This window comes from Papio anubis, chromosome 17 (genome assembly GCF_008728515.1).
Source record: "Papio anubis isolate 15944 chromosome 17, Panubis1.0, whole genome shotgun sequence".
In the NCBI taxonomy this organism is placed as follows: Eukaryota; Metazoa; Chordata; class Mammalia; order Primates; family Cercopithecidae; genus Papio; species Papio anubis.
The window spans coordinates 2,832,166-2,851,256 of record NC_044992.1 but is presented as its reverse complement, the minus strand read 5'-3'; the positions used below and the strand labels follow the sequence as shown (position 1 = coordinate 2,851,256).

The 19,091-nt window shown below is 39.1% G+C and overlaps 1 protein-coding gene across 1 annotated transcript; it reads left to right on the top strand.

Moving 5' to 3' along the window:
* Nucleotides 1-3,013: 3,013 nt before the first annotated feature.
* On the top strand, nucleotides 3,014-18,599 carry LOC101001722 (olfactory receptor 1A2-like). The gene is made up of 4 exons (XM_031657218.1): nucleotides 3,014-3,059; nucleotides 3,179-3,229; nucleotides 16,875-16,995; nucleotides 17,560-18,599. Exons 1-4 carry the CDS (start codon nucleotides 3,014-3,016, stop codon nucleotides 18,455-18,457), a joined length of 1,116 nt encoding a protein of 371 aa, XP_031513078.1. The 3' UTR covers nucleotides 18,458-18,599.
* Nucleotides 18,600-19,091: the final 492 nt, after the last annotated feature.

Below are 19,091 nucleotides of genomic sequence, written 5' to 3'. Positions count from 1 at the left end.
TCTCAAAAAAAAAAAAAATAGTTGTTTTGAGGAAACTCAAATTCAAGATAACACTGAGAAGGAACTCAGAATACTATCAGATAAATTTAACAAAGATTCAAATAGATAAAAAGAATCAAGTAGCAATTCTGAAGCTGAAAAATGCAATTGACATGCAAAAGAATACATCAGAGTTTCTTGATAGCAAAAATGATCAAGCAGGAGAAAGAATTAGTAAGCTGGAAGACAGGGTATTTGAAAATACACAGTCAAAGGAGGCAAAAATAAAAGAATAAAAAAGAATATGAAGCATACCTACAGGATCTAGAAAATAGTCTCAAAAAGGCAAATCTAAGAGCGATTGGCCTTAAAGAGGAGGTAAAGAGATAAGGATACAAAGTTTATTCAAAGGGATAATAGCAGAGAATATCCTAAACCTAGAGAAAGATATCAATATCCAAGTACAAGAAGGTTATAGAACAGCAAGCAGACTTAACCCAAAGAAGACTACCTCACGTCATTTAATAATCAAACTCCCAAAGATCAAAGAAAGAATCCCAAAAGGAGCAAGAGAAAAGAAAAAAATAACACACAATGAAGCTCCAGTATATCTGACTGCAGACTTTTCAATGGAGAAAAGGGTAGGAGAGAGTAGCATGACATATTTAAAGTGCTGAAGGAAAAAACAGTTTACCTAAAAGAGTACATCTGGTGAAAATATCCTTCGAATACTAAGGAGAAGTAAAAATCTTCCTAGAGAAACAACAGCTGACTGAGGGATTTCATTAACACTAGACCTGTTCTGCAAGAAATCCTAAAGGGTGGTCTCCGATCTGAAAGACAAAGATGTTAATGAGCAATAAGAAACTGGCTGAAGGCAAAAAACTCAGTGCTAATGGTAAGTACATAGAATATTAATTGTGGTGTATAAACTATTCTAATCTTAATTAGAAAGACTTAAAGATGAACCAATCAAAAATAATTACTAAAACAACTTTATAAGACACAGATAGTACAATAAGATAGAAATAGAAACATCAAAAAATTAGAAAGTGAGGTGGAGGGACGAAGTTAAAGTGTAAAGTTTTTCTTCATTTTCTTTTTGCTTGTTTGTTTATGCAATCATGTTAAGTTGTCATCAGTTTAAAATAATAGGTTATAACACATTATTTGCAAGCCTCATGATAACCTCAAATCCAAAACATACAATGGATACACAAAAAATAAAAAGCAAGAAATTAAAACATAATACCAAAGGAAATCACCTTCACTGAAATTATAAAAAAAAGGAAGGAGGGCTAGGCACAGTGGCTCATGCCTGTAATCCCAGCCCTTTCGGAGGCTGAGGTGGGCAGATCACGAGGTCAGGAGATCAAGACCATCCTGGCCAACATGGTGAAACTCCGTCTCTACTAAAAACACAAAAATTAGCCAGGCATGGTGGCAGGCAACTGTAATCGCAGCTACTTGGGAGACTGAGGCAGGAGAATCACTTGAACCTGGGAAATGGAGATTGCAGTGAGCCAAGATCGCACTACTGCACTCTAGCCTGGCAACAGAGACACCATCTCAAAAAAAAAAAAGAAAAAAAAAAGAAGGAAAAGATAGAAAGGAAGGAAAATAAGAAGAAAAGACCACACAACAACTATAAAACAAATAATAAAATGGCAGCAGTAAGTCCTTACTCATCAATAACAACATTGAATATAAATGGACTAAACTATCCAGTCAAAAACAGAGTGGCTTAATGAATTAAAAAAGCAAGACTCAGGGATCTGTTGCCTACAAGAAACATGCTTCATCTATAAAGGTACACAGAGACTCAAAGGGATGGGAAAAGAGCAGGACTGGGTATATTTATATTAGACAAAATAAATTTCAAGACAAAAACTATAAAAAGAGACAAAGAAGGTCACTATATAATGACAAAGGGATCAATTCAGCAAAAGGATATAACAATTATAAATATGTATGCACCCAACATCAGAGCACCCAGACATATAAAGCAACATTTTTAGAGCTAAAGAGAGAGATAAACCCCAATACGATAATACTGGAGACTTCAACAGCCCACTAGCATTAGACAGATCTTCCAGACAGAAAGTCAACAAAGAAACATCGGACTTAATCTGCATTACAGACCAAAATGGATCTAATCAATATTTATAGAACATTTGCTCCAATGGCTGCTGAACTCACATTCTTCTCCTTAGCACATGGATCATTCTCAAGGATAAACCATATGTTAGGCCACAAAACAAGTCTTAACACATTCAAAAAATTGAAATAATATCAAGTATCTTCTCTGACCACAATGGAATAAAACTAGAAATCAATAATGAGAGAAATTTTGGAAAATATATAAATATATGGAAATTAAACAATATGCTCCTGAATGACCAGTGAGCCCCAACTAGTTAGTACTAAGAAGTACCCAGGCTAGAGCATCACAAGGTAAAATGGGAACCCAATCCAAAGTGGGGTGGGTTGTTCTACTGTCGGGGATTCTCCATCACTTTAAGCCCTAAACAGGCAAAACAGCCTCTTCCAGCACTTTGGGAGGTGGTGGATCACCTGAGGTCAGGAGTTGGAGACCAGCCTGGCCAACATGGTGAAACCCTATCTCTACTAAAAAATACAAAAATTAGCCAAGCGTGGTGGCAGGCGCCTGTAATCCCAGCTACTCAAGAGGCTGAGGCAGGAGAATCCCTTGAACATGGGAGGCGGAGGTTGCAGTGAGCCGAGATCACACCACTGCACTCCAGCCTGGGTGACAAGGGCAAGACTCCATCTCAAAACAAAACGGAAAACAAGAAAAATGAACTAGATTGCCTTCCACAGCACCTCTAATTCCAATGCTCATTCTTTTAGCAAAAGGGAGAAGAGGAGTTAGAAGTAAGGGAAAACTTTGAGGAGTTACAAGCAAGTTGTCCTGAAAGTGATGGACTCCTGTCAGTGGTGGGGATTCCAAGGAAGCTCAGGGTCTGGGGTGAGTCCATCCAGAGGTGGTCCAGGAGGGGAGGAGCTACACAGAATGGGCTGTGCTCTACATGCAGCCGGCACCAGACAGGAGAAGACAGGTGCGGGGAGGGGGGATGAACAACAGTATAAACAGCCAGGATAGGAGGGCTTGGGTCTCAGGGAGTAGACAGAAACACCAGGATGCCAGTGACCTCTAAGGGCCATGTTCCCTCCACAGGACTAAGGACTCAGGCACTGGACAGGATGACTGGCTCTGTCAGACCTCAGAGTACAGACTCAGAGCAAGAACCTCACCCACCTCAAGTAAAGGAGCATTCCTGGTAAAGTAAAACTGAGCACATCATGTTCCTGCCAAAGCCTCCCTGCTGAGGCTGCTGAGAACTTCCTAAATCCCTTCAAGAGTCACTGAAGGTAGATGTTGCTATCAACCTGTGCTATATAAGGAAACTGAGGCTCAAAGAGGCTAAGTGACAAAAAACTAAAAATAAATCTACCATATGATCCGGCAATCTCACTGCTGAATACACGTCCAAAAGAAAGGACTATATAGAAGTACATGGAAGATCTATCTGCTCTGCTATGCTTATTGTAGCATTATTCACAATAGCCAAGATAGGGAATCACCTGAAGTGTCCATCACTGGATAACTGGATAAAGAAAATGTGGTATAAATACACAATGGACTATTATTCAGCCATAAAAAGAATGAAATTCGGTCATTGGCAGCAACATGGGTGAACCTGAGGGACATCATATTAAGTGAAATAAGCCAAGTTCAAAATGACAAATATTGCATGTTCTCACTCATGCGTAGGAGCTAAAAAAATTGATCTCAGGAAGGTAAAGAGTAGAATGATGATTAACAGAGGCTAGAAAAGGTAGAGAGAAGGAGCGAATGAAGAGAGTTTGGTAATGGGTACAAAAATATAGTTAGAAAGAATAAATTGTGGTGTTTGATAGCTTAGCAGGGTGGCTATAGTTAATAACTTTTTCTATATTTCAAAATACGTAGAAGATCTGGAATGCTCTCAACATAAAAATATGATAAATGTTTGAGATGATGGATATCCCAAATACCCTGATTTGATCATTATAGATAGTATGCATGTATCAAAATATCACATGCTTCCCATAAATGTATGCAATTATAATGTATCAAAAATAAATAAATGAGACTGAGTGAGTTGCCCCGAAGTCACACCCTGATAAGTAGCAGAATCTGGATCTGATCGTGATTCTTTTGACTCCAAATGCTATGCTTCAGTATGGTGCGCTTAGGAAAGAAGAATGGCAATCAAGAGCTTACATTTGCACCCCAATAGCTTCCTCCTAGCCAGCTATTGTTCATTCTGACTGGGGTCTCTCCCACTGCTGGTCCCAGAGATCTTCTCGTGTGTCTCCTGACTTCCTTCCATCAGTGCCTTGAAAACACAGGCTCCCCTCAACCCCACCCCTAGACTTCATGTCTGGAGGTTCTCGCATACTCTTTCTTCTGCCTGAAATATTCTCTCCTCTGCCACCATCCACCCGCTATCTCTTCCTTTAACTTATATTCATCCCTTAGGTCACAACATGAACACCCCAAAGAGGGCTTTCTGCACCTTCCTGGGTATTCTGATATTCTAATATCCCTGTATTTTAACACCACTAGAATTTCCGATATTTATTTGATTACATCTATCACCAGATGAAAGCTTCAATAAGTCTGGATTCCTGTATGTTTTGTTCTGTGTGTGATTCCTCAGTACCTACAATAACTCATCGCACAAAAGAGATATTCAAGAAATATTGGATGCTCAAGTCAATGAAGACATGAACACTGGAAGATGTGTAATTCAACCTTTTCATTCTACAACTAGAAAACCGGGGCACAGGGAAGTAAAGAAACAAAAAGCTAGTTTCCCTGGATTCGTGAGTGTGTGGCTGGGTGAGTGCTAGCCACTGACCATATATTCCAAGAAGTCTAGGACCGTGTACTCTCTGCAACACAGAGGAATGGGTCAACGGTAGGCTTGCCTTGATGCCAAGCAAGAGATCATTCCCACCAAACCTGTAACCCTTTAATGTCAAGGACTAGTCTCCTAGAAACGTATTTCTCAGTCAAAGGACAACCCCTCCCTGCCCCCCACTGCCTTTTTTTTTTTTTTTTTTTTAGAGTGCCCAACTTTCTGAGACTCCCAGCTGGGATGACAGTGTGAAATACACAGCCATCCTAAAAGACTCATCCTGAGATTGTCTCTGTGTGAAGGGAAACTCTTCTTTCACCAGGTGGTCCTCTGGGGCTGGCTCTGAATCACTCCGGGACCCCTTGTTTGTGAAGCCGGCCCTGGCCACACGAGCCTGCAGGGATCCTTCTGTGGCTTCACTCCCATATCAACCTATTTTCTGTACCCTTCGTCTGGTGATACCCCACGGTGATCCTGACTTTGGCTTGGAGAGACATTTACACTTACGTCATCTTTCTTTCCAAACAGTACAAGGATCAAGATTTCATCATATTCTCTTACCAGAAGCTTAGATCTTTACTTTCTTACCTGACTCAGACTCTTCAGCGATGAACAGCATGCTAATTCCTTACAATAAATGAATAAACAGATGTATAATTGGTTCCTTTTCTCTATATATTATACTGTGTATTTTATATAAGTATATATAATTTTATATATTATGTAAATAAAATTGGTTCTATTTCAGAGATGTATGTGTATGTGTGTGGGTATATATTACCATTTCTCTGGAGGGCAAGTATGCTTTCCCTGTGAACAAAAATGACAATGGAAAATAAAAATAAGGATAGCTAATTCTTTGTAGCTGCAGAGGGTTGACAGCAACCTGAACTGAAAATCTGGTTCAGAGATACTACTCTGACAAGACCTTAAACTGAAAAAAAGCACAAAATTATCTCACTCTCTTTTTCTAGTATAAAGGCTCATATAAAATTTTTCAACTGTAAGCATCCTATTCAGTTTTTAGTTCAAAATAAATATATCTTTGAATAGAAGCTTTTTTTCAAGACACTTGAATTTTCAAAGATTATATCTTATGGAATATGATTTTAATCTCATGTGTCTTTCACACATGTTAACCTGATGGCCTCAATTAATTAGCTAATTGACTAAATGATTTCAAGTTTGCACCTGTGATTTCTGGAACTATATTTGTAGTACCTGCTTTTTGATTTTTTAGTTGCTAGAGCCTTGGAATTTCACCCATTTTCTGTTTCTGCTTAAAGATAAAAGCAATGTCTGACTCCGATGAACTTCTTTAAACTAAAATATGAGTTTACCGCTCACTCTATGACATCATATTTTCAATGACTTTATTTTCATTAAAGTTTGTTTCTTTTTTATACTGCCTCTCAGTTTTAACATCTTAAGAAAGTGAAAAAAAATTTATTTTTTTTTTTGAGAAAGAGTTTTATTCTTGTTGCCCAGGCTGGAGTGCAGTGGTGTGATCTTGGCTCACTGAAACCTCTGCCTCCCAGGTTCAAGCGATTCTCCTGCCTCAGCTTCCCGAGTAGCTGGGATTACAGGCGTGTGCCACCACACCTGGCTAATTTTCGTATTTTTAGTAGAGACGGGTTTCACCATGTTGGCGAGGCTGGTCTCGAACTCCTGACCTCAGGTGATCTGCCAGCCTTGGCCTCCCAAAGTGCCAGGATTACAGGTGTGAGCCACCGTGCCCGGCCTGTAACTTTAATTGTTGCTTTTGTTCTATTTGTTCTGCTTTCTTTCTGTGAAACTATTACTCCTAAGTGAGAGATCCACATTTTCTCCACTGTTTTTCATTTTCTTTCCTTATTGTTTTAAACTCTTTATCTTTGTACTCTTCTTTAAGGAAAGACTTCTGAAGTCAGTTCTACATGTTATTAATTTATTTTCTGAAATAACAATTTGGCTAAAATGCCAATTAAAATCTTTTCCTGTCCCTTATTTGTTTCTGTTTGCTGTTCTCTGGTCAACTTTATTTTCATTGAGTTTTTTTCTTTTTTTTTTTAATACAGTCTCTCAGTTTTAATGTCTTAAGAACAAGAAAAATAATTTTTAAAAAACTTATTTCATTCTTAAATTGTGTTCGAGGAAAAAACTTTGTGCCAAGTATCTAAAATGTTGATTGCTGTTTTTTATTCTGCATATATATTTCATTGATCATTCCCTTTATACAAAATGTCTGTAAAAAAGAAGGGATTTAACCAACCCTGGAATTTGCCAACAAACAAATGTACTCTCTCTCTCTTATCTGCAGGTTTTTCTCTTTGGGGGATAAGTGGAATATAGTGATTTCCTTCATAAGTTAATGAAATCTGCCATCACAGCCCACAGAAAATATGTGCAAATGTTTGAAAGTTAAGGCATTATTTTCTTTATAGCTCTTTTCTATGCCTGTGTGCAATTCCTTGTGCCTATTGAGTACCCAGTCAACAAAACCTGGAAGTAGTAAGATATTTTGAGAAGGACCTCAGTAGCGAAATGTTATCAGGAAGAAAACATTTATTGTGGGATGTCATCTTATCTGTGTTTTGGGAACCTATGTCTTAGAAACTGGAGCATGAGCGGAACACAGTGCAAGTAAAAATAGAGCAAATGGGATGGTGTGACCTGAAACATATTTAGAAGAAAACGCAATTCAACAAAAGGTGTTTCAACATCCAGCATTTGCAGAATCTCCTAGAAGATTTTAGAGAGTTGTCCAACAATTATGTAACTAGTTCAGGTGTTAGTAAATAATAGCCAATGTTTACTAAGTGCTAACTATGGGCCAGGCTCAGCTTTAAAATCTTTTCAGGTATTAATTAATTTGGTGCTCATAATAACTTTATGAGGATATCATTATTATTATTTCATTTTACAGATGAATATATAAGTTAATAACTGTCCATGGTCAGTTTCAGCCGATATGTGCAGAGCCAGGATTGAAAACTAGCCAGGGCTCAGAGTGTTCACCATTGCCCTACACAAAAACATAGTGACTTCCCTGCCAGTGGAGGTGTTAAGTCATAGTATCATGACCATTGATCAAAGCTATTATAAAAGTGATAGGTACGTGAAGTGGACTAGTTTCATCTCTGAAACTCTAAAAAATTAAAATGCCTACCTTTAATATGCTTGATTTTAAAAGTATAACTCTTACTCTAACCCTTCTCAAGTCAAATCCTAGAGAAAAGAGAAAATAAATTATTCTTTGCATGCTAAACACCAGAAAGGATTGAGCATGAGCTAGAAGAAAGACCAACCACTCAATTGTACCCTAGTCCTTGTAGCTCCCAAGGCATGGTTCCAAGTTTGTGCTGGACAGCAGAGAAGAGGGGTCCGCATTCCAATAAGCAGGATGGAATAGCTTGACCCACAGTTTGGACCCTGGAGACACACTCTCCAGGATATCCTCTTGCCCATCCTTTCCTCTGGAAAAGAACTCTAGGAACTATCGCTCTTAACAGCCACTGTGTCCCCTCAGGGAAAAGTTGTAGGAGTGTGTAATGAGTCTCAACAATTATTCTGGCTTTGGCCTGAATGAAGACCCGAGGGAGTCATGTTTCAGGAGACTATATAACCTGGTGGATAATTTCCAATTTTCTCTGTGTTATGACCTGCCCTGATTCCTTGAGAGGGAAACTAGATTCCTCATCATCAACCTTCCAGGACGCCCACCTTCTACTCCTTCTTTTCCACCATTAGGAAACTTGGGGTTACTCTTTCTAAACCATTCCGGTCCTGTCTCCTCTGCTTCAGCAACAGAAGACCACACACCTGCTCTCCAGCATACCTGCCTCCAAAAAGGAGTGCCAGACCAGTTGGCTGTAAACTCCCTATGCGTGGAAGAGGAAGGCCAGGCCCAGGACACTTTTGAACAGGTAGGGGCTGTGGATGTTGGAAAGTCTTCATGACAGCAACATCAAGAGATAAAGTATCAACAACTATCCCACATGCATCATCTCCATCAACCCTCACAAAACCCCCACTAGGTAAGTAGAATTATTACATCATTTTACCAGTTAAAAAAATGGTGAATCGAATTGCCTAAAGTCATGCAGAGAAGTAGTGGCAAAACTAAGACTCAAACGTTGGCCCAAGGCCAATACCCAAGTTTTCAGGATCAAATGGGAAAAAGGCAGAGAGAGAGGGACAGGAAAAGCCAGAGGACCCTTTCCTTTTGATAATGCTTTTCCTTGGGCTCTTGTCCATGAAAACAGGATAGGGAAGGAGTGCTTCTGATTTAGTTATCTCTGTCCTGAACTCTCTTCACCTCCTGAAGATTTACTGTGTATTCGTAGACATGTATGCATGTCAGTGTACACATGCAATGGCACATGTATGTCCTAGAGAGGAGCTGTCAAGACACCTTCCACTCCCACCTTCAAAGCAGCATGCAAACTACAGAAAATTACATTACTTTGTTATCAAACCACTGATAAGCTGAACTGTGAGTGAGTCTCAAAGCATTCACAGGCCAACTCTTTGGCCTTGTCTGCTATACCTGATGACAAAGGGAAGCACTAGGCCTCTTCTGTCCAAGCAAAACTGTCCTCAGCAGTGTCACACTCTCATGATGGATATCTCAGAGCAGAAATACTCTCCAGGAAGGGGGAGTTTAGTGGCCCAGCACTGCTTGGGATTCTGATTTCATTCCAGGACTCTCAAGGCTCTCGTTCTGCTATAGCATTCATGTTGATGCACCTCCTGGCTTCTCCCCCAGGTCTTTAAGAGTCTTTTACCTCTTTCTCCAGGGTTGCAGGAAAAAATCATCTTTCTATTATGATGATGACATTCTAACTGTAAGAATTAAAGAAAGAGGAAAGAAACATGAAAAGCGGCTCGACAGTCAGACAGGTTTATTTTGAAAATAAACCGGAGAGGGGCTTCTGGCCAAGCTTTTAAAAAATTTTAAGGATTCAGGGCAGGAGAGTTTATCAGAGGCTTGGACTGCTTCTATGTCTCTTTGTTGTGCTTATGTGGGAGTGAGAGCTGTGTATCTGTTCCCATACATCTTCCTGCAGCTGCAGGCATACCCCCTCCCTGAGTCTGCTTTAGCTTCCCTGTTTTAGTGCACCTGAAGGGAAAGGAATGTGCTTATTAAGGCCCACTGTTTTACTGGGGCCCATTGTATGAGGGTGAAGTTTGACAGTTACCCAAGAGACTTTCCCCCCACCTCCCTCTGTGCCCAAGCTGTCTCATCTGTGTTTCACTGTCTGCTCTTTTTGGCTGCTTGTTGTTAGAAGAGAAGTGATTTCTTTGAAATGCATGAGGCTAGAAAGGGAGCTGAAACTTAAAGTGGTGGGGTTTGTCTGAGATGCTCCTGCTCTGTCATTAACATCCAGCCCTGCAGATGTCTGTCATCGAGCCCTTGTGCTCAGTAAACTTTCCTCCGGTGCTGGGTTGCTTTAGAGCCCACCGTGATTAATTATATCAACCTCGTCTCCTTTTCTGGTGCTATTTCTCTTACATTCTTTAATTATTTTTTTATTTTATTGGCTTCTGGTTGTCCTTGCCCCAGACTGTCACTCCAAAATGTTGCCCTATTGATCAGGCATCTAATGTATGGGCCCAATACCCATGTTTACATTAAACCTAAAGGGACCTAATGACGAAAGTACAAATTCCTTGTGTTGGTCAAAACCCTTCATAATTTAACCCCAAATTTCTTTTCCTGACTGAATTCTTTCTGCTCCCTTCCCTGTATCCTTGGCTTCTGATAAAGATGTGTAACGCATTTCTGGCCAGGTGTGGTGGCTCACGCCTGTAATCCCAGCACTTTGGGAGGCTGTGGTGGGCAGATCACGAGGTCAAGAGATCAAGACCATCCTGGCCAACATGGTGAAACCCTGTCTCTATTAAAAATAGAAAAAATTAGCTGGGCGTGGTGGTGTGCACCTGTAGTCTCAGCTACTTGAGAGGCTGAGGCAGGAGAATTGCTTGAACCCGGGAGGGGGAGGTTGCAGTGAGCTGAGATCGTGCCACTGTACTCCAGCCTGGGCAACAGAGTGAGACTCAGTCTCAAAACAAATATATATACATTTAAATATATATAAATATATATTTATATATTTAAATTTATATATTTAAATGTATAATATAAATTATATAGATATATAATATAAATTTATATATATTTATATATTATTTTGATATATATTTATATTATATATTGTATAATTTATACATTATATAATTATATATAATATAATATAATATAATATATATAAATATATATATTATATAATATAAATATATATTTAGAGATAAATTGCGTATATATACATTTAAATATATGTATTTATAAAAATTTAAATATATTAAAATATATATTTGTACATATAAATTTAAATATATTTAAATAGATATGCATATATAAATTTAAATATATATTTAAATATATATAACATATTTCTATCTAAAATTACCCTCATTACTGAATATATATATATAAAAAATAACATATTTCTATCTAAAATTACCATCATTACTGAACACTTTGTCCCTGAGTTTTTCTCAATGATAATGCTAGGGAAGCAGGAGCCTGGGAGACACAAAGTAACGCCATTTTAAGTATAGCTCCATCTTGAAACTAACAAGGCACATTCCTTGCCAGTCACCACCCATGGTCGTAAGACATTTATAGGTAAGTAAACAGCCTAAGGATACCTGCAAGGACACACTCCTACAACAGCGAAAAGTCCAGCTGTCCCAATACCTATAACAAGACATGCTTTCAAGAAAATTGTAAGCCAAACCATATCCCTCTATATATATCTCAGAACAGTTTTTAGTGTTCTGTACAATACACATTTAAAAGAAGACTTTTTGGGTTGTAGAACATGTACAGTTTTGAAAATGGATACCAAAAAGAATGTCCTCTAAATCTCTAATTATACTGTCATCACAATGTATGAGAATACACCCACACTTTTGCTCAATATATGAGGAAGTTTTCATTTTAATAAATGTGAGTGGTAAAAAAAAATTATGCTTTGATGTACTCACACAGCAGAATATCAAAGATAGTTCTCTTTAAATCAATAAAATAATAACTTTTGTCGTACCGTCAGCCAACCCGCACATTGTTACAGCTTAGTTTAGTCTTGACATAAACAAGACCCCTATATAAAAACGACTTACCACAAAGCCTATGCATTCCTCTGCTTAGTTTCTGAGGACACCCTACCCTGTAACAGTAGCTTTCTAGAGACTACCGCTTCTGACTGCACTCTCCGATTCACCTGGAATTCTGTCCTGTGCGAGATCTAAGAATCCTCGTCTGGGGTCTGAATCAAGACCCCTCTTCCAGGACTGTAAGGCACCATAAGAAACTGAGACCTCATCCATTAGGTGATGAGGAAACAAAGAATTGTTTTAAAGAGACAGACACCATCACTTGCATTTTCTAAACTTAATTTTGGGGTCAGTAAGCAAATATCTCTACTAATAAGCCTGGCTGAGCATGTAAATACATTTTTTTCTCCCCATTTATTCTCAACCTTTTCCCAGTGCCATGGATCCAATAATTGGATCCAATTATTATCCAATATGTGAAATCTTTACCTTAAATTATTAAATTTGTTTAATACTATGATTAAAACATCAGATAAACAAAGAGAATAATATAACAACAATTTATTATCTAGATTTAACAAATATAAGAATGTGGTCTTAATTACTCCAAGTGTTTTAAATAAATAAATACTACAGATACTTTTGAGATTCCTTTTGTTTCCATCCCAAATCTAATTTTTTCCCATTTACCTCCAGACACAACTGCAATTCTAGAGTTGGTAGTACACTCCCAGTCAGGATTTATACTTTGACTACATACACATGTATTATTTTATCCATTAAAATGTACACATACTATGTGATATAGTATATATCTTCCAGTAACTTACTTTCTTCAATCACATTATTTTTTATAAAATGAGGTCCGGCGTGGTGGCTCATACCTGTAGTCCTAACTCGTTGAGAGGCTGGGGTGGGAGGGTCACTTGAGGCCAGGAGGTCAAGATCAGCTTGGGGAACACAGCATGATCCTGTCTCTACAAAAATTTTAAAAATTATTCTTATTGGTGTATAGGACTCTTACATATTCTGAATGTGAATTCCATTTTCATTATGTGTTCAGCAAATACTTTTCAGTTCATGGTTCATCTTCCCCCCTCCTTATGGTATGCTTTTTACCAAATGTTTTCCATTTTCAATGTAGTCAAATTTTACAATATTCTCTTTCATGTTTTATGTGGCCTAAGAAATAAATTCTATCACAAATATATTTTCTCTTTTTTCTTCTAAAATTTGGAAGCTTTGCTCTTACAATTAATCCCTTGGGAATTATTTTTCTGCATTTTTAAAATAAATGGGTATCCCGTTATTCCAGCACTCTTAGCTAAAGCCAGTCCATCCTTTCTCTGCCTACAGTATTATAAACCAACTCATGTCATACACCAGTGTCTAATAAATCGCTTGGTGCAATGCATGGTCTGTTCTGAGCTCTCCAGTCTGTTACATAGATTTCATTTTCAGTCCCTACACCAGAACTACTCAAATGCTTGAACTACCACAGTAATTCATTTTTAAGGAATATGTATACTTTATTTTTTTCATTTTTAACTCGTTCCCATTTAATTGATATATAATAGTCGTACATATTTGGGGGGTACCTGTGATATTGATACCTGTATACCACGTGTAATGCTCTTACTGGGGAAACTGAGATATCCATTGTCTCGAACATTTGGCATTTGTGTTGGGAACATCATATTCTTCTCTTCTAGCTCTTTTGAAATAATACATTATTGTTAACTCTTAATTTCCCTACTGTACTATCAAATACTAGAACTTATTTCCGAGAACATAGTAATTCATTTTAATACCTGAAAAAGTAAATTGTTTTCTCCTCATGCTTTTCCTCAAATGGACTTAGACTTCTTGGCTCTTTATTTGTTTACATCAATTTTAGGATAGTTTGGTAAGTTCCATCTTTAAAATAAACCTGTGGTATGTTGATTAGATTGCACCAAATTTATAGATTAACTGGGGAAGAATTGACATTTTTACCACATTGAGTTTTTCCCTCACTAGTGCTTTCATCTCCACGTTTTTAGATATTCTTTTTTTCTCCTTAAGTAAAGGTTTGTAATATTTGATTAACAGTCTTGGGCTTCTTTTGTTAGAATTATTCTAGATTCCCTAAAATTTCTGTTGCTTTCTGAATAGGGATTTTTTTCAAATTGTATTTTCTAAGTTATTTTTACCCAAATACAGAAACAGCCTTGATTATTTTAAATGATTTATATTTAACAAGCTTTCTGAAATCTCTTAGTGTATCTATTGATTCTCTTTGATTTTATTTGTAGACAACCACATTTTCTGTGAACGTTCTCTATTTCCTTTCCAATTCTCATGGGGCAAAATTTTCTTACAATGATCCTTTCAAATATAGGACAGTATTTTAAGTATTTTAAGCAGACTCAAGTTAAGCTTCCTGCTTCTGCAGACCTGTGATGGCATCTCCTGTACCAAAAAGGAAATAAAAGCACAGATTCCATCCCTGAGAGCCAAATTCCTGGTTCAAAACCCCAAAGGACCACTACAGCATCAGTTATAGCCTAAAACCCCTACTCTGAGTTTTCTCTTAGGCTTAGCTACATTTTTTTTAATTTTATAATTTATCTAGAACGTTTATGTTTTAATAGAAACAGGACCTGTCAACATGAGTTTGCTATGCCATGTTGCCCAGAGTTCTCCTCTGTCTGAAATCTTACACCTCTGTATCATATGAGCTAATGTCTCTGAGCCCTCCAAAATTACTGAGTCCTTTGAAACCTGAGGTATTACGATTCTATGTGACGATGAGAAAGGGCACTTCAAGACAGAAAGTCAACTGACTTTGGTGCAAAGATGAAAGAGTACATCATGTTTGGGGATAAGATAATTAGACCTGCATGCCCAGGGCTTAGCATGTAATTCACATGTATACTATATGAGACACCAGGAACTGATGATTGAATTAACTATAGATCAGATTAACTACTGAGCATAAGTCTTTTAAGAAGAAATTATTGAGTTCCTTAGGATATGTTGGACTACAGTAACAAATACATCAGGAAATGTTTAGGCGGGGCGCAGCAGCTCATGCCTGTAATCTCAAAACTTTGGGAGACCGAGGCAGGCGGATCACAAGGACAGGAGTCCGAGACCAACCTGGCCAATATGGTGAAACCCCGTCTCTACTAAAAATACAACAATTAGCCAGGCGTGGTGGCAGGGGCCTGTAGTTGCAGCTACTCAGGAGGCTGAGGCAGGAGAACTGCTTGAACCCGGGAGGTGGAGGTTGCCGTGAGCTGAGATCACGCCAGTGCACCCTGGTGACAGAGCAAGACGAAAAGAAAGAAAAGAAAAGAAAAGAAGGAATGGAGTGTTTAAAACAAATAAGAGTAATTGTTTAAACAAATAAGAATGTATTTTTGTCTAACAGTCATAGTGGGTCTTCTTGATTGAGAGTGGCTCTCCTGGATGGAAAGAACTGGGGACACAGGCTCATTTCACCACACAACTCCATCATCACATTCAGCCTCTTCACCATTTGCATTCAGTTGGCACAAGGAGAGAAAGGGTACAGAGGAGCCGAGACCTGTAACCAATGAGTAGAACACAGTTACCTTACCACACCTCCTTGCAAGGGAGGCAGAGAAATGCAGTCTAATTGAGTGTCCAAGAAGAAGACAGCAACACAGATTTAGGTGAGCAGCTTGTAGTCTCTGCAACAATTAGTATGATCTCAAAATGCAAGATGGATCAAAGAAGGAGGAACTGTAGTGAAGCAGTTAAGGGACTACTACAATATTGAAGTTGAAAATGATGATGGTCTAAGCTAAACTAGTGAGGGTAAGAGAAAAGTTGAGTGATATAAGAATTTTTTCAAGTGAAGATTCCATAAGGTCAGATGTACAGGTAGCAGATAAACTGAATGAGTATTTCTGTGAGAATCCCACATGCGGGGAACCATGAAATAAACCTGGGTTCAGCTCAACAATTGGGTGCAAATTAATTGGTGCACAAAATAAATATTGTACAAAAATCAATTTGGAAGACATAAACATAAACAAGTTCTGATTTTCCTCTTCAAAAACATCTTGCAAACTACCTAGGTTGAAAGTGCAGAGTGTGGGGTTTGGTCAGACATGTCAGCAGGATGACTGAATATGGAAATAGGGGAAAAAGAGATCGAGACCACAGATATAGACACGACAGTTTACTAAAGAATAGTTGAATCCACTGTGGACCTGGATTATTACAAAAAGAGATAAGGAAGAGGAGGAAGAGAAGACTGCTATGGACTGAGTTTGTCCTCACCAAAACTCATGTTGAAATGTGATCCCCAGTGTGGGAGGTGTTGGGAGGTGGAGCCCAGTGGTAAGTGTTTGAGTCATGGGGGTGGATCCCTCATGAGTGGTCTGGTGCTGTTCTCATGGTAGTTAAGTGAGTTCTCATTCTCTCAAGACTGGATTAGTCTTCAAGGGAATGTTCCCGCAAGAGTGGGTTGTGATAAACCCTTCTCGGGTTTTCTCTCTTCCCGTATCCACTTCCCTTTTGACCTCCCACAGGTTATGATGGATGCAGCACAAAAGCCCTTGCCAGAAGCCGGGGCCACGCTTTTGAACGTCCCAGCCTACAGATCCATGAGATAATTAAACCTCGTTTCTTATCTATTACCCAGTCTCAAGTATTCTGTTAGAGCAACACAAAATGAACCAAGACAAAGGCCAATGGAAAAAGCACTGTGATCAGGTATAGTTAAGGGTTTTGAAAAGAGAGAAAACCTGTCAAAAAGATAGGGAAGATCTGCTTTGAGAATCGAACACCTGTGGGGTAAGTTCACTGAGCTTGTTTTTCTAGGGCCTAACGCCAGTTGCTTTTCTGCTTTAGAATCTGATGGCAGTGTAGACACCTCTTACTTCCTGGGCTCCGGGCTCACCCTGAGACTGGTTGGAGGAACAACTTTAAATCGTTCACTGCACTCCTTGTATGACACATCCTTTGCACTGGAGTATTTTTTTGTTTGTTTGTTTTACGAAGACTCCAAGAGGCTACCCTTTCCTTACCATGCGTAATAAAATTATTGTGTGAGTCTGGCAAATTACAAGGTCCTTGAGAACAGATGCTATGTCTTATATGTTAAATACGTGGATGAATAACTGTATTTTCACATATTTGTTATTTCTCTGCACAGTCCAAAAAAATCTAAGACATGAAACATGAAATTAGGTTGTTGTATGATTATAGATATTAAGGTCATGGTGCTAAATTTGGAAAGATAACCATCTTTACTTCACAGATTGCTGACTTCTTAGACATCAGTGTCCAGGAGGTGAATGATAATTAGTCCCATTGACCATTGAGATTTTACCCAAAAGTGCTGGCTCTATTTATGAATGTAAAAACCAGGTATAGCCATAGCTAATCAACAGTGGTAGGTAAGTTTGACAGCGGGTGAAGTTGTCAATTAAAATTTAAAAAATTTTAAATGATAGATAAGGAGGACCATAACACACACTAACTGCACTCATAATTCTGGGCTCCTCTCCCTTTTCATGCTGAAGAAGCCATGAAGAAAGAAAATCAATTCTCTTACCGGTCAGCATGAACAGAATAATGTCGTCTTTGTGATCTTTTTGTGCATTTACCCCATCTCACTGACTGGAAACCTGCTCATCATCTTGGCCATTCAGGCTGACATTCGCCTTCACAACCCCATGTATTTTTTCCTCGTCAACCTCTCCTTGGTTGACATATTCTCCTCATCTGTAAGCATCCCTAAGATACTGGTCAACCATCTCTTGGGTAGCAAGTCCATCTCCTTTGGGGGATGCCTAACGCAGATGTATTTCATGATAGCCTTGGCGAAGGCAGACAGCTATACCTTGGCTGCAATGGCATATGATCGAGCTGTGGCCATCAGCCGCCCACTTCACTACACAACAATTATGAGTCCACGGTCTTGTGTCCTGCTAGTTGTTGGGTCTTGGGCGATTGGAAACGCCAGTGCCCTCCCCCACACTCTCCTCACAGCTAGTTTGTCCTTCTGTGGCAACCAGGAAGTGGCCAACTTCTACTGTGACATTACCCCCTTGCTGAAGTTGTCTTGTTCTGACATCGGCTTTAATGTGAAGATGATGTACGTAGGGGTCGGCGTTTTCTCTGTGCCATTGCTATGCATCATTGTCTCCTATGTTCAGGTCTTTTCCACAGTCTTCCAAGTTCCCTCCACCAAGAGTCTATTTAAAGCCGCCTCCACCTGTGGCTCCCACCTCACGGTTGTTTTTTTATATTATGGTACAACGATGGGCATGTATTTGCGCCCTCTGACCGGTTACAGCCCAAAAGATGCAGTGATCACTGTGATGTATGTGGCAGTGACCCCAGCATTAAATCCGTTCATCTATAGTCTGAGAAAACGGGACATGAAGGCGGCCCTGCGGAAACTCTTCAGCAAGAGAATCTCCTCATAGCCACTGTGAGATTATACAGTGGATACTGGAATGACCAAGTGGGAAACACTTAGAAATCCAGCCCTAGGCCGGGCGCGGTGCCTCAAGCCTGTAATCCCAGCACTTTGGGAGGCCGAGACGGGCGGATCACGAGGTCAGGAGATTGAGACCATCCTGGCTAACATGGTGAAACCCCGTCTCTACTAAAAAAATACAAAAAATTAGCCCGACGTAGTGGTGGACGCCTGTAGTCCCAGCTACTCGGAGGCTGAGGCAGGAGAATGGCATAAACCCAGGAGGCGGAGCTTGCAGTGAGCCCAGATCACGCCACTGCACTCCAGCCTGGGCCACAGAGCCAGACTCTGTCTCCAAAAAAAAAAAAAAAAAAGAAAAAAGAAATCCAGCTCCAATGTCATTGCCCTTCAAGAAAGCTCCTTTTGTTCTTTCAAACCAGAAATTCCTCTACCAGAAATCTTGTAACAGATGTGATATTTTATTGAAATTATCACTCTGTACAAACTCCTTTTTTTTTTTTTTTTTTGACAGAGTGACAGTCTAGGAATATCAGGTTCATGTCCCAGCTAGCAGAAATTTACTAGCAGAGTAAAGTTGAAAAAGTCTGAGTCTCAGCTTCCACCTCTACACATTAGGAAAA

Excerpts from the sequence above, each read along its gene's own strand:
- LOC101001722 (XM_031657218.1), top strand. The coding sequence starts at position 3,014 with ATGGGCTGTGCTCTACATGCAGCCGGCACCAGACAGGAGAAGACAG. Across the intron at positions 3,060-3,178 it reads CACCAGACAGGAGAAGACAG|GACTAAGGACTCAGGCACTG; the intron begins GTGCGGGGAGGG and ends TTCCCTCCACAG. Across the intron at positions 16,996-17,559 it reads GACACATCCTTTGCACTGGA|AAAGAAAATCAATTCTCTTA; the intron begins GTATTTTTTTGT and ends GAAGCCATGAAG.